Below are 14,208 nucleotides of genomic sequence, written 5' to 3'. Positions count from 1 at the left end.
TTGACCCCTTCTCATCAAAGGTTCAGATTTAGTAATGAATGCAACAGACCCATTTCCATCTCCTTTCTTTCTAATCCTGTGATGAGGACTGAAGGAGATGAAATAATGAAAGCTTGAATGCTTAATTAGACTTTTATCTTTGCATGATCATAATTGCAAGTTCAGTTTCTATGGAAAAATGATAATTGAATCGTGGAGAGTTAATTATCATAAATTTAAGCTAAGTACTAAATGAGATGAACAAGTAAATAAGCAAATACTCACTTCGTGAAACCTTTTTCTTAAAGCATAATCACATAGAAAGTAGTAGAAAAGACAACACTGAAGTGAATTCTAAGGCAGGGGTGCTTAAAAGTACAAAAGGGATGTTAAAAAAAAAAAAGCCCCTATTAATAATAAAGAGAGACTTTTTTTTATCTACAATACCATGATCCCAAGCCCCCAGGTTTGAGCACACAAATACAGGGAATTCCACCATACAAAAGCACAAACACTTCCCTCATTATTCACTCGTTAGAGCCTTCTTCTTCCAATCTTTTTTTGATCCAATGAATACATGAAGAAGGCAATCTTTTAAGTTAAAACTACTCAGACGTGGGTTTGGCTCCTGAATGAACTAAGAGCCTTGACAGCTCCCGCTCTCAAGATGAACTGGTGGTAGAAGGCGGCGATGGCTGCGCCAATGAAGGGTCCAACCCAGAAGATCCACTGAAACCAATAGAAAAACATAACATCAGTAACAATCTTTTGGCTAAACAATGAAAAAAATAAAAAAATTAAGTCATTGACATATTTGATTAATTACTTGATCATCCCAAGCCTTGTCCTCGTTGTAAATAACAGCTGCTCCAAGACTCCTAGCAGGGTTGATGCCGGTGCCGGTGATCGGAATGGTGGCCAAATGAACCATGAACACGGCAAAGCCAATTGGGAGTGGTGCCAAAACCTGAAATGAAACACAAATTATTTCACCCCCCAAAACTTTGGTTAAAGACAAACCCAACAAAATTTGGCACTATACACTCGTGAAAGACCGAATCCCAAAGAACACGTGAAACCCATATTTCTTCGTCAATTACATATTAATTATGGTGATATGACATTATGATGTGATCCAGAGAAAACGATAAAAGAGGAATAAAGAAGAGATAAACTGCCGTCTTAGACACGTGAGATCATCACAGAAGAAGTTGTTTAAAGTCTCACGAAATTCCCAGAACGACACCATCTTTGAGAAAACACATTAAACAAGTAAATTTTTTTCTTTCTTTTTTTTTTTTTTTTTCAAAACTGGAGAGCCCCACCACCCACTAGACTCCAAAGCGGAGCTGAAGATGGATAAAGAAAGGAAATGCAAACTTGAAAAAAGGAAAAGAATCCCCACTTTCGATTTAGAGAGGAAGAAAGAAAACATGATTAAAAAAATGGTCCCCATGCATATTTCAGCTAGCCCTTTGTTTTCCACCACAGAATCAGGCATGTTACCCTTTCAACTTTATTATCTGAAGAACCATTTTAGTGAGAAAAAGGAAACAATTCCCACCTCATGAAGTATTTTTTGTGTAACAAAAAAATTAAACTTTTAATATTTTTAATTAAACATAACATGTTCCTAAAATTTTTTTTATTAATTCTCTTCTCCTATGCCTTCTTATTTATAAAACAAATTACCCTTTGGTTGGGGATTAACCATCAACACCCTTCCAATTAATCTAACTTAAACTAAGATTATCTATCTGACATAATAAAATATATATTTTCAAAAAAAAATTATCCTCTTTTCTTGGAGTTTTACAGAAGATTAGATCAGGACCAGAAGATCTTTGTCATAAAATTAAAACAGCAGGGGATTTGTAATAAATGTAAGATCTGATCTTGCATTTATTTTTCTAAGAAAAAGACACATTAACGTAAAATCTCAAAGAACATATTAATGTTATCAAAGAACATGTGTATCACAGCGCTCAATGCTCAAAACTCAAGGCAGTAAAATTATCCAAAAAGAAAACAAATTTAAAAAAAAAAAATTGATAACATAAAGAAATAAATTTTAGAATGCTTACAGGGACATGGGAGTCTCGGGCACTTCTCTTGGGATCAGTTGCAGAGAAAACAGTGTAAACCAAGACAAAAGTTCCGATGATCTCGGCCCCTAAACCGACGCGGGTGCTGTAGCCATCAGCAAGCTCGTTGGCTCCACCGCCATATCTCTTGTAGTGCGAGCTCTGGAAAGCCTTCACTAACGCAACTCCGCAAATGGCTCCCAAACACTGAGCCACCATGTACATCACCGCCCTCACCAGCGACACCTTCCGTGCCAAAAACAGCCCGAACGTCACCGCCGGGTTAATATGACCCCCTGCATTGTTTCATGTGTAAAAGATTGTAACTTGTTATGTAAATGAAGAAAAGACTAAAACTTTTGTAAGTCTTGAGTGAAGTTTGATGTGGCTGTGGAGGACTTACCGGAGATACCGGCGGTGCAGTAAACGAGAACGAAGATCATGCCACCGAAGGCCCAAGCGATACCGAGAATGCCGACGCCACCGCATGGGTCAGCGTGGTCAATCTGGCTCTTATAGCCGATGACAGTCAGAACGGTGATGTAGAGGAAGAGCAAAGTGGCGATGAACTCGGCGATTAAAGCTCTGTAGAAAGACCACTTGGTGAGCTCGACTGAGTCGAAGAAAGGAGCTGGAGGTGGGTCTGTGTAGTCCTTGGCTGAGTATGAGCCATGCTCTGAGTCTTTCGCCATGGATTAATTTTGCAGAAACAAAATTGAAACAAAGATTGAAAGAGTTTGAGAGAGAGAGTTTGGCTATGGAGAGTGCTTTGGTGTGAGATAAATGAAGAGAAGTGAGGGGTATATATGGAGAGAAATGGATGATACCGGGGAGTTTCGTGTTACTTTTTTTTTTTTTTTGGCTCATAATATAAACTTTATTGGTAATAAGTTATTGTAAAAAAAATTAGAGGAAAAAGAATTTTTTTTTTTACTCATACTATAAACTTTCTTTTGGCAAATTTTCGTATGTTAAAAATATTAAAATATAATTAAAAAAAAATTTGAATGTCATTTTAGTTTTAAAAATTTCCGAATTAATAATCAAACAAATGCTAAAATATACTTTATAAAAAAAGAGATTAAAAATATTTATCTTGTTTAGTAAAAATGAAAAAAAATAGTAGGGTGCAGAATGTAAGATTAAAAAAATTTGTTAGGTTTCACTTTCATCGACCCTACACCTGACTTTAACTACACTAAGCATCACCTGGCAACTCCCAATATGTTTTCATGTTTTCGTTTTCTACTTTTCTGCCCACACATTTCTAACCCTCTTTTTTTTTTTTAACTTTCAAGACAAATTAAAGATGCTTCAATTTGTTTTATTTTTTTACTTCCAAGGAAGTTTAAGTTTCTGAAACAAAAATATATTATTGTTTTTTCTAGAATGGATTTTCTTTTGTACTTAAATCATAATATTTTAATCTGTTTTTCAAGAACTTCCCTTTTTGGCTATTGTCATGTTACATTAGGGTCCAAATCAATTATGTATATTCAATTATTTTTTTAAAACACACATGAAAATAAGAACTATAAATGTTTATTCAATTTTAGTAATTTAAAATGGGGAGCAATGAATATATGTCAACCAACAAATACGGTCCAACGGTTAATTAAGACTTTTGAGTGTATTACTTAAGAGGTCCTAAGTTTGATTCAATGAGTTTCTAATATGGGTGGCTACTGATGGATTTATTAGACTGTCAACTTCAGGGTCCCAAAAGATTTACTGAGGTGCACGTAAACTAGTCTGGTTCTTTTATTGATTTCCTAAGTTCAAACCCGCTTGGGGTCATCTATCATATTTGTAGTTTATCTGAAACATTGGGTTTATAGAGTGAAGATTAGTTGAGGTCCATACAAACTGACTCAGATACTCCGATTATCAAAAAAAAAATTAATATAAATATCTTAAATTAATTTTAATTTATAGTTTCTAAGAAATAAATCTTACATATTCATTATAATATAATTCACATATCAATTCAAGGTTAATAACATAAAATTTAAAAAAAAAATTATTATTATTGTATAAATAACGTGAGAAATACCTAAACCCTCATAAATTTTCATGTGATGCTTCTACTTCAAAAAGCGTTGAAGCGGCCTGACCTCTCACAACGGCTCTCTCTTTTCTACCGTCAATATGTTGTCCCTACAGAATTAATTACTTTATTTTCAACGATAATTGACTCTTAATTTTGAATAATCAAAAAATAAAAAAATACATGCACCCGTGACAAGCACGTGAACAATTAGCCCACGGTCGAACCCACCGGTCAAAACAAAAACACAAAAGATCGTTCAGTTCAGTTCAGGGCTCAGACCCACGAGCCCGTACCACCACATTAATGAACCCCCTCTGGCTCACTGTTCACAGTCTCATAAACCGCACCCCACATTTCGACTTCTGAACCAGCTAACTAAAAATTGACCCGCTTTTAGAGTTTATAATTTTATATAACCCATACTCCACGTGCCCTCGTCTCATTCACTCGTTCGAATCACCCATCCAGCCCCTTTGGTTACTTTACAGTGAATGCATGTGTACGTGTCGTTTTTTTGTGGTACGAGTTCAGTTTGTGGGACCGGATGAACAGCCGGTAGTTTCTTATTGGACAAAAAAGAGGACGAGATGACGTCAGCGTCGTCATCCTCTCCGTGGCATTAAAGATTCTGATGAATTGTCATTTTTCAAAGTGAACAGTAAAAAAAACAAAAGGGTTTTGGATTTTGCAGTTATTACTGAGAAAGGAAAAAAGAAGGTGTTTTCTACGAAAACTTGATTACCTGTCACAAAAAATAGTGTTATTGTCCGGAGTGATGGACCCTGTCAATATTTTCCAAAGCCAGCAGTAATATTTATTAAATTGAATTTTTTTAATTAATAAAATAAAAATTGTGTGATATGATAATGCAAAGACAAAAATGAAGTAAATCTTAGTTTGATTCCTTTCATGAAAAACATAAATGATTCAGTCTTGATACAACTCATTTTAAAGATCATAGAAAGTTATGATATTTTAAAAGTTTTTGGGTTTGATTAACAATTCCACTTTCTTCCCACCTGATCCAATTCATCCAGAATCTCTTGATTTTCTAAAACAAGTACAAGGCATTATCTTTTTTATAATCATGTCTTAATAAACCTGATTCAAATACAGAACCAGTAATTTGGTTATTTAAATATATTTGCTAAAATGAATTTATTGCAAATCATTTGGTCCCATATAAGGAGGACCATTTTGTGTTGGTCGGTCGGTCAGCCACGAATCAATCACATGGTAGCCACCAAACTGACCCACACCACAGTACATTTTGTCCTTTCACCAATTAATCCACTTTTAACACTCATTTCAACCTAAAAGTTGCCAATTCAGAGGAATCCATCCATGCCCCCCCACTTTCAATTTTAACCTTCTATTTGGCTCATGTATGCCCAATTCAATTAATTAAATATATCCAACTTGTTTTATATTTAACATAGTATTAATCTGCTAATAACCCACTTAACTTAACTAGACGTTACATAATTTTGTCTTATTAACCAACTTAATATATTATTATTTTTACTTACTATAAGCTAGAGGAATCCAACCTTCAACTTTGGGTTTGTGTTGGATTGTGGAAAAAGAGAGAAAGTTTGTTGATTGATTAAAGGAAAATATGAAGCTTTAAAAGTTTTTGAAAGTCTAAGAGGGAGAATAAAAGATTGACAAAGCATTAGCATTTATTTTTCTTGTTTTGTGGTGGCTTTGCTTCCAACGGGCAAATCCTAATCATGCCCCGTTTTGAACGTTGGAGGAAAGATTTGTTCGACTTTCTTTCAAAAAAAAAATCAACTTATACTTGAAAACTAAGTTTGGAATAAATGAAATAGGTCTAGGACAACTAAATTCATCAAAATATAATGGACTAAACTGGTCAACAAAGTCATGTTGAACCTTAAGGGAGTGAAATGCACCACGGGCATCACGAGATCGGGACAAAGATCTATCAAGATGTTGGTTTTTGTTTAGAGAATACCTTTAAGCAACTTTTTCGATTCGTTGTGGTTTAATCTACTTGATTTCGTTAAATTGTCGACATATCAAATATATTACTATCTATCAATTGTTGGCAATTACCGGCGGCTTTGTCGGTAGTTTTTTTTTTTTTATTTAAGAAATCAATTTTAATAATAATAATAAAAAAAAGCCTTAAAATATTATTTGTTATCTCGTTACATAAAAGTAAAGTAATTTAAGATTGAACAAAAGCACTCTGATAGATTTTACATATAACTATTAGTGATTACAAAACAAGTTACAACACACAAAATAAAACCTAAAATACCCCTAATTGATGTCTCTTACGTCACATTCGGTAATCGAAAGGGAAAGAAACTATATATTGGCATGGTATAGTAGTATGATAATACATTGAACTAATCCATATGTTAAATGCAACCCATTTATATGTACTAGAACAAAAAATCATAGAAAGAATAATTTGCCAATATTCCTCAATCTTACCAATTTTAAAACCGTCAAATTAGTCAAGCATGTTGCAATCACTACCCTTTGCCTGCCTAAAAATGATGTACCCAATTTTATTTATTAATTTAATTCGATATTAAGGGAATGTTAGTTAGATAATTAATTTGTCGATTAATTAAGATATTAGATTGTTGAAATTAAGAGAACATCATGTAATAATTAATTAGAATAATTATTGCAGATAATCCCAATTACTGTCATCTAATAATTTGATTTGTTGGCAATAATTGAAATTATTTGGTACAAATTTAACGCCATCTGTGAATCAGATGGAGATATTAATTAAACATTTGAAATTATTATTTTCAAATATTAATGGTTAATTTTTTTTTTTTGATATATTTTTGTATAATAATAATAAATCAAGTTTTTACCTTTTAGTGAAGCCAGAAGACAAAAGCGAAATTTGGCGAACCGCCCCACCGGCCCACCCCACACGTTAAAGACACCAACCAATAAAAGAAAGCCACGTGTGATTAAACACGCAGTAATGCGTCGTTACATGGCCAATAATTAAAGACAACCGACAATACAGCCGAATATCATGTTCCCCATTCTCGGGGATATATGGCTGTGATATTGCCACGTGTAAAAACAGTAATATGTGAGCAGATGAATTTGGCCATGAGTTTCACTTGGTCGGTTGCCTTGCCAGTGCCTCCATTTTTGACTAATTAAATAAACAAGTGAAACTTTTGTTGTCATTATATATATATATAATATATTTTGACCCTCCATTATCGGCATCACAATTTACGATATTTAAATTATTTTTTTAGAATTTTAAAACTATCAATTGAATAAGGGTTTTAGTGGTTAGTCTTATTAATATTCAAGAAGAAAATCGAATTCATAATCTCTTAAATAATACGTTTAAGAATCCTATTGAATCACTCAATCATTTATTTATCATTGTCACTTTATTCTTCTCTTAAGTTATTTTCTTTTAGAATTTTTGACTCGATTATACAAATATGTTTTTGTTTTAGAAATCAAGTAGAATTTTACTTGTCGATGGGATGTTTTCACTAATTTTTAACATGTTTTATTGTATTTTTCATGTTATAACATCTTAGAAATAACAAAAATTCTCTTATTATTAGTTACCCTTTAAAACTTCTTAGATTTTTTTCATAAGCAATAATTGTCGTTAAATCTTAATATATTTACCTAATACCCTTCTTACCATTTATTTAACACTTAAAAACACTCTTTGGTGATTTCTGTCTCAGGGTATTATTGTTATTAAATTTTAAAATAATACTGAATATATAAACTCTTTATACAAACTCTTCCGTACAAACTAATTAACACAAAGTGAATATTCAATATGTTCAAATTCATCTCAATAAATTTTAATTAATATAGAGGAATAATGAGACACATAAACCACTTGGTTTATGGTCGGATGACAAGACTTTAGTAATTTGGGTGGATTAACAAGCAACTTGCAAATTTGCAACGGTCACAAATGAAAACAAAAAATCAGGATTCTGGAGAGCTGAGGGACACAAAAGACTCTAAATTGAGAGCAACAGAGACAAAACTGAAAAGAAAAGGCATTTTCAAACTCATTACATTTCACATTCACAGTGACCCCAACTCCCACTATACAAGGCTCTTGAGAATTGAGAAAAGCTTCTACACTTTGATTAATTGTAAGGCAATAATTCCTAGTTCAAGATTCTAATATTTTACAAGGAGGTCCCAGTTTCCGGGCTCCATAATTGGTCGAATACATGTGCATCCGATTCAAATAATTAATAGAATCCACGCCCATATAGAAATTCCTGTCAAAGATAACGAAAATAACGTTTCTTTCTTCTTATCAATAGGACCACTGATGAATTTGACGAGCAATTGTCAGGAAATTCTTGACCTCATTCATCTTTACATTCCATTGTGCTGCTGAGGGAGCTTTCAAATTTTTGTGCAGAAAACACTCAAACAGACAAGTTGTTACAGCATTTTTTGATACACCACATCACAAACATCACAAATACCAAATCCATAAGCAGGAAATTTTGTTCTTTCATTTATTTCTGATTGCCCAAAGCCTTTTTTTTTTTTTTTCTTCTTTTTTTAGAGAATCCATAAATCCCCTGCATTAGCTTCGCAAGCCCGGCTTCGAAACTGGAGCCCCTTCGCAAGCCCGACTTCGAAACTGGAGCCCCTGTCGAACCCTATAATTTGTGGAAAGTGGGATACAATGGCCTTTGGCCATGCAGGTGCCCATGAGAGATTGCCCTAAGCTTTGTAACACTAGGTTTTGTATCATAAATTCTTAAATGTTCAATGCTATAATATATTTAATGCTGCAACTTTCAAATTTCACAAGTATGAATATACAAAATGCATGAGAATTTTCTTATGATAATTAGTAGGAATTGATATATCATCGATTTAAGTTATTCTGTTACGTTATTTTCAATGACGAACATGAAAAGAGAAAAAAAAAAACTTTGGAGGAAAAAAGAGAGCTGAGAAATTATGTGGTTAAAGAAGAAGGTGCATAAGCACTCAATTTATAGATAACTTTTCTCGCCTGCAACTAAAAATGGTAAAGTCTATCATGGAATGGGATTTGAATGATGAAAGAAGGCAGAAAAAAATGGTGTTACTGGGTCAAGATCTTTTATGAGTACCTTTGAAAACACAAATAAATGTTTGATAAAATAGGCTTGAGATATGTCATTTTTGGATTCTTATTGGAGTAAATAATCATTATGGGCAGTCTAGATTATTGGGTCGTTTCTGGTTTTGCTTAAAGATCAAACAATTGAGCCATGCCATTCATTTGGGTTATTCAAATTCAAGGCATGCTATTGAATGTAGTTACCCACCAGGAGACTTTGACGCAAACACCCAAAATAATTATACAGCAGAAAATAATAAAAAAAGATTAAAGCCCACATTATAGTGGGAGTGAATTGAATTCATCCTTTTTCAAAAGTCACAATAATTTGATAATCAAGTTGAGTTTTCATTTGCATGTCATGAGAGACCAAAACTGTACTCAAATCATAAACAGAAAGCAAAACGAAGAAATACATGATGACATGCCCTACTGCTTAAATATATCGTTTGTTCTCAATTACATAAGCTAATCTAATTTCTGAGAGCATTCGAAGTATTCACTAGGCATTTGTAAACAGTGCTTGCAGCTTTTTCACAAATGGACCAGCTATCAGCAGATCTCAAGATTGATTAATGTGCATCTGTTTTTTAGCTAAGACTTCTCTTCTTATGTTTGGCCAGAGATAATCACGAAGCTTTTGTCTGGCGCAAAAGGATTTAAGACACTTTTTTGTAGTTAGTTTTTCTACATAGTTATTTCTACTATAATTTATTTTTGTGTATGAACAGAACAATCGTGTGTTCTACCAATATACAACTCCCATAACTATAGGTGGCTATATGTATTTACTTCAAGTCAAGATTTGGCTAACACTCAATATAAGATCTCGGCCAGTTTGATGCAATATGGCATTTACCGATTAGTATTTTGTGACTATACCAATTGTATAATGTTTGTCGGATTATCAATTTCTGTGACTTTCGTGGTTTTTTTTTCACGTTTTGATTGTTTGATACTTTCTACCTTTGCGTGGTATGCCCTCGTTTTTTTTTTTTTTCTTTGTACTGTGATTTTACCATATGTATTTAATCCTTACCTTATTCAAATAAAAATTAATGAGAAATCTCAATTATCAAGCAGCTTTCACAAGTGGCAGTTGTTATTCAGTGTGTCAAACATCAATAATGTATTTCTGCAGATCCATCTAGCTCGACTCATGATAAGTTAGCCATTTCGGAAGATTTTGTTCCCCTAAAACTGCAATTTACAAAATGCACAACAAAAGTAAAGATGCCAAGATAGACCAACTTCTGTGTTGACCTAAAATGATCACAAAACTGAAGAAGCACTTCTCTCAATTTCTTCATTTTAAAGTCTAATTCAAAATGTGCCATCACAATCAACAAGGATCAGTTTAGAGTCGTGTGAAAGAGACTACATTCTTCGGTTTAACTAACAGAAATGAAAATAACAAAACACCATTTCCACAATAGCGTTTCTGTACAAAATATACACAGCACCCAAACCTGATAATCTGACAAACAATAACAGCTGGTACAGCTACCAATTCACCATGAAGGTGGTGGTTAATGCTCTCCGTAATACAGGTGAAACGGTAGAAACCAAGCAGCTATGTGATCGTTTTAAATTTACAAAAAAAAAAAAAAAAAAGTAAGTTTGACCTTTAAGTGTGGAAACCAGCTTCCATTGCTTGCAAGATAGCAGCGTATTGAATCTAAAGTTCCTGAAGCTTTTGCCCGGGCCAGTATCAGAAGGCTGAGAATCAGATGAAGGTTTTGTTAATTGATTCTCCAGAATCATTGTGTTACTCCCTATAGAATGCTCTTGGCTTTCACACACAGATCCCTTCACAAAATGGAAAATAAACACAACTAATAACATTGTAAAAATAATTAGCAAGCCACCCAATTTTCTATGAAACGGTTAAAGACAACTCTAAATTTTCTGAACATAAAATTGCATAAACAAGCATTTTACTTATTAGCCTAAGTGAAAGATTGTACTGAATTCAAAAAGTATCAAGCATGAAACCATAAATTCATATAGCTTTCCTTTCCAAATTTTAATCCTCTGTATTAATCTCCTTTCCAATAAAAACATATAGACCTTTCCACAATTTAACCTTCTATATTTGGTTTCCAAGACACAAGAGAAGAGATGAGTAATCAGAACCCAAAAACAGGGTAGAGAGTGGAGTTTGAGTAGCTTTTGACAGGTTGCAAATTCCACCCCTGCCCTACGGTTTATCGAAATACACGAAACTCCAACTCTAGGAAGATGCATGATCTGTCATTGGAAGTTGCAGCCAAAATAAAATAAAGACAGCTGACAGTCTAACATATTTTTAGTAACAAAGATGGACACAACTCTGTTAACTTAATTAGAGTTCTTCAAATGAACTAATACATGACCTGAGGAATATGAGAGATGCATATATAAATTGATACCATCATATAATTTTCACCCTCGAGGAATATGAGAGATACATTTATAACTTGATATCATTATACAGTTTCACCCTCTTTCCAATCCACGCATAAAACCTAATATAATATTCTACCAAACAAAATTTCACAGGAAAAGGAGAAGGGGAAACCTTTGAGAGGCATATCAGGTTTTGGAGCAATAGGGGGCTTATGCTTTGAAATCCAATTTTCAAAGATCTGCATAAGATATCATAAACCTATTAAGAGCCAATTGCAAAAACCTGTCTGAAAAAAACCAAGTTGAATACCAGGACCCACGCCAAAAAGAGAGCCACCATGTAAAGCTTCAGACCAGTGATCCCATGGGAATCACATCTTCAGTAGCTGGCTGAAGACATCAAGCCGATGCCATGCAATTTCCTGCAAATAACAGGAGGCATGCTTGTGAAGAAAGACTCAAAGATAGGAAAGAAAACGGACTACATGGTTTAAAAAACAAAACCAGTCATGTTAATGAGAAAAACTGTATGATGTAATTTTTCTCAAGTCCTCAAGGAAGCCACTCAAAGAAAAGAAAAAAAAATATATGAAGATTGAAACTATCGATATAAATTAATTGACAAAATATAGCATACACGATCCCTTTTTTGTTTGAGGGGCAAAGAAAGTATTATCTCTGACACCAGCAATTATATAGAGCCGCACCCTCTGCTGTCCAAATATCAGTTCAATGTATCATCTTTGTTAAGAAGCATGAAACATCAAAACGTTTCCTCCAGGACCTGCATATGCCGCAGTAAGTAGGTCAAACAATATTCAGAGTACAGTAAGAGAGACCCAGGTTAAACCCATACTGGCCCATATCCTCCTCAAAAACCTTAAAAACAAGATCCATGCTGTTGAAAAAAAGCTTGGAACAGAAACCAGCAGAATCATGTTATTCCCAAGTTAGAAAACAAGCGGGATCAGTTAATTTCTATATTTATGAATTTCTAGCACTGAGATTATGTCTACCAACCAGCATAAATTAGAGAACTTCTTTATTATCGCGGCTAGGCCATGGGACCATATTTGACTTCATAATGGATATCCAAAAAATTTCTTTAATCTTCTGAGATAATTAGTTCAATTTAAAAAAAAGAAAAAATCAATCAACAATCAGAGACTGCCACAAGAGACAAGCTTACTTCTCGGACGGCACATGTATGATCTTCTCATCTTGTTTTTTTTTCCACGTGGAAAATCCAGCTTGACCCTTTCCATCCCTTCACTAGTATGCACTGTCAAGTGTAGCAGATAAAATATGGGTAAAAATATAAACGGAACTTCAGTTTTAACTTGAAAATGTTCTATAGCCAAGTATACACAGTTGAAATTTTAAAATCCTAAATCATAGGAAAGTCCATCATTATGGATAAACAATGGAAAATACTTGCAGAAAAAAGCAACATGTGAGGTACTGTTTCGCTGATAAGTCAATTCCTATTCAAAAGCTACACTAAAATAAAAGAACGACAGAGGTTCTAGAACAGGTAAGGAGAAAGTCTGTGATCGACAATCCAATTTTTTGTCAGAAGCTACAGTAGAAGAAGAGGTGTCAATAAAAAGCAATGCAAAATTTTTCTAACATAGATGTGAATTAAACATCACCAATACTGCCACATTCTTCTTAGTATTTCTAAGAATATCCCTAATTTGACTTGATGTCAGGTACGTGTCATGCCTCCTGACTTCTGGTAAATGAGCATGAGTGTAGACAGGCGGACATTATTCATATTCAAAATCAACATTTTTGTGCATAACAACCACAGTACAGGAAGAACAAAGTATAAAATCACAAAATCAGATTGGTCGAATATCAAAGATCACTTAACATTTCGGAGTCTTCTAACAAAAAGGATAAAAACTAGTATTGATAGGTAGCCTCACCCGTTCATAGGTTTCATCCAAAATGATTGCCCCCGTTACTGGAACTCGAACCTTGTAGAAGTGAATCCTTGAATATGTCGTCTATGTGAGCAACATAAGGTCTTAATACATCACAACTGTTGAAAACTGAGATATATTAAGGAAACAAAGGGTAAGATAATAAAGATATAATAACATGCAGAAATAGAAACAGCACAAGAAGAAGATCAGAAAATGGTCAATCTCCGCTCAAGATATATATTACACATCTAAATCTGGCTGCACAAATCTTTTTATAGCACCCTGAATTCACATGCAGTGAATCATTCCTAATTAGCCAAAATAAAATTTTCCTCTTTGAATTAACAAAATTACATACAGCAAAACAATCTTAAGTGGCTTTACCTTGTCCTTATTTGTGCCATTTTCAAACTATTCACTTTCAGACATGCAATTTCTTAACCGAGAAATACTTGTCTTATCCACACAAAAATCAAACAGTCTATCATCAGTGGTAAAAGTTCCTTTTAATTTTATTTGCAAAAGCATAAAAAGATATGTCAAAAAACTGAAAGCAAATTCAGATCCACCCACTTGCTAACTCTATAGTCCAGTTTCTTGGGTGTTCTCCTTTCAAACAGTCAATAAGCTTACTAAAAAACTATGTCTGTA

The 14,208-nt window shown here is 33.7% G+C and overlaps 1 protein-coding gene across 1 annotated transcript; it reads right to left on the bottom strand.

The window, feature by feature from the left end:
* Nucleotides 1–264: 264 nt before the first annotated feature.
* On the bottom strand, nt 265–2,852 carry LOC116109783 (probable aquaporin PIP2-5). The gene is made up of 4 exons (XM_031396005.1): nt 2,467–2,852; nt 2,064–2,359; nt 806–946; nt 265–708 (listed from the first exon to the last, which is right to left on the bottom strand). The coding sequence occupies exons 1-4, from the start codon at nt 2,753–2,755 to the stop codon at nt 589–591; spliced, it is 846 nt and encodes a 281-aa protein (XP_031251865.1). The 5' UTR covers nt 2,756–2,852; the 3' UTR covers nt 265–588.
* Nucleotides 2,853–14,208: the final 11,356 nt, after the last annotated feature.

Source organism: Pistacia vera, unplaced genomic scaffold (assembly GCF_008641045.1).
Source record: "Pistacia vera cultivar Batoury unplaced genomic scaffold, PisVer_v2 Contig59, whole genome shotgun sequence".
In the NCBI taxonomy this organism is placed as follows: Eukaryota; Viridiplantae; Streptophyta; class Magnoliopsida; order Sapindales; family Anacardiaceae; genus Pistacia; species Pistacia vera.
The sequence above is the reverse complement of the archived record's forward strand: the minus strand, read 5'-3'. Positions and strand labels throughout refer to the sequence as shown.

Coding starts and splice junctions, on each gene's coding strand:
- LOC116109783 (XM_031396005.1), bottom strand. CDS start 2,755: ATGGCGAAAGACTCAGAGCATGGCTCATACTCAGCCAAGGACTACACA. Junction 2,360..2,466: donor CTGCACCGCCGGTATCTCCG/GTAAGTCCTCCA, acceptor GAAACAATGCAG/GGGGTCATATTAACCCGGCG. Junction 709..805: donor ACAAGGCTTGGGATGATCAA/GTAATTAATCAA, acceptor TATTGGTTTCAG/TGGATCTTCTGGGTTGGACC.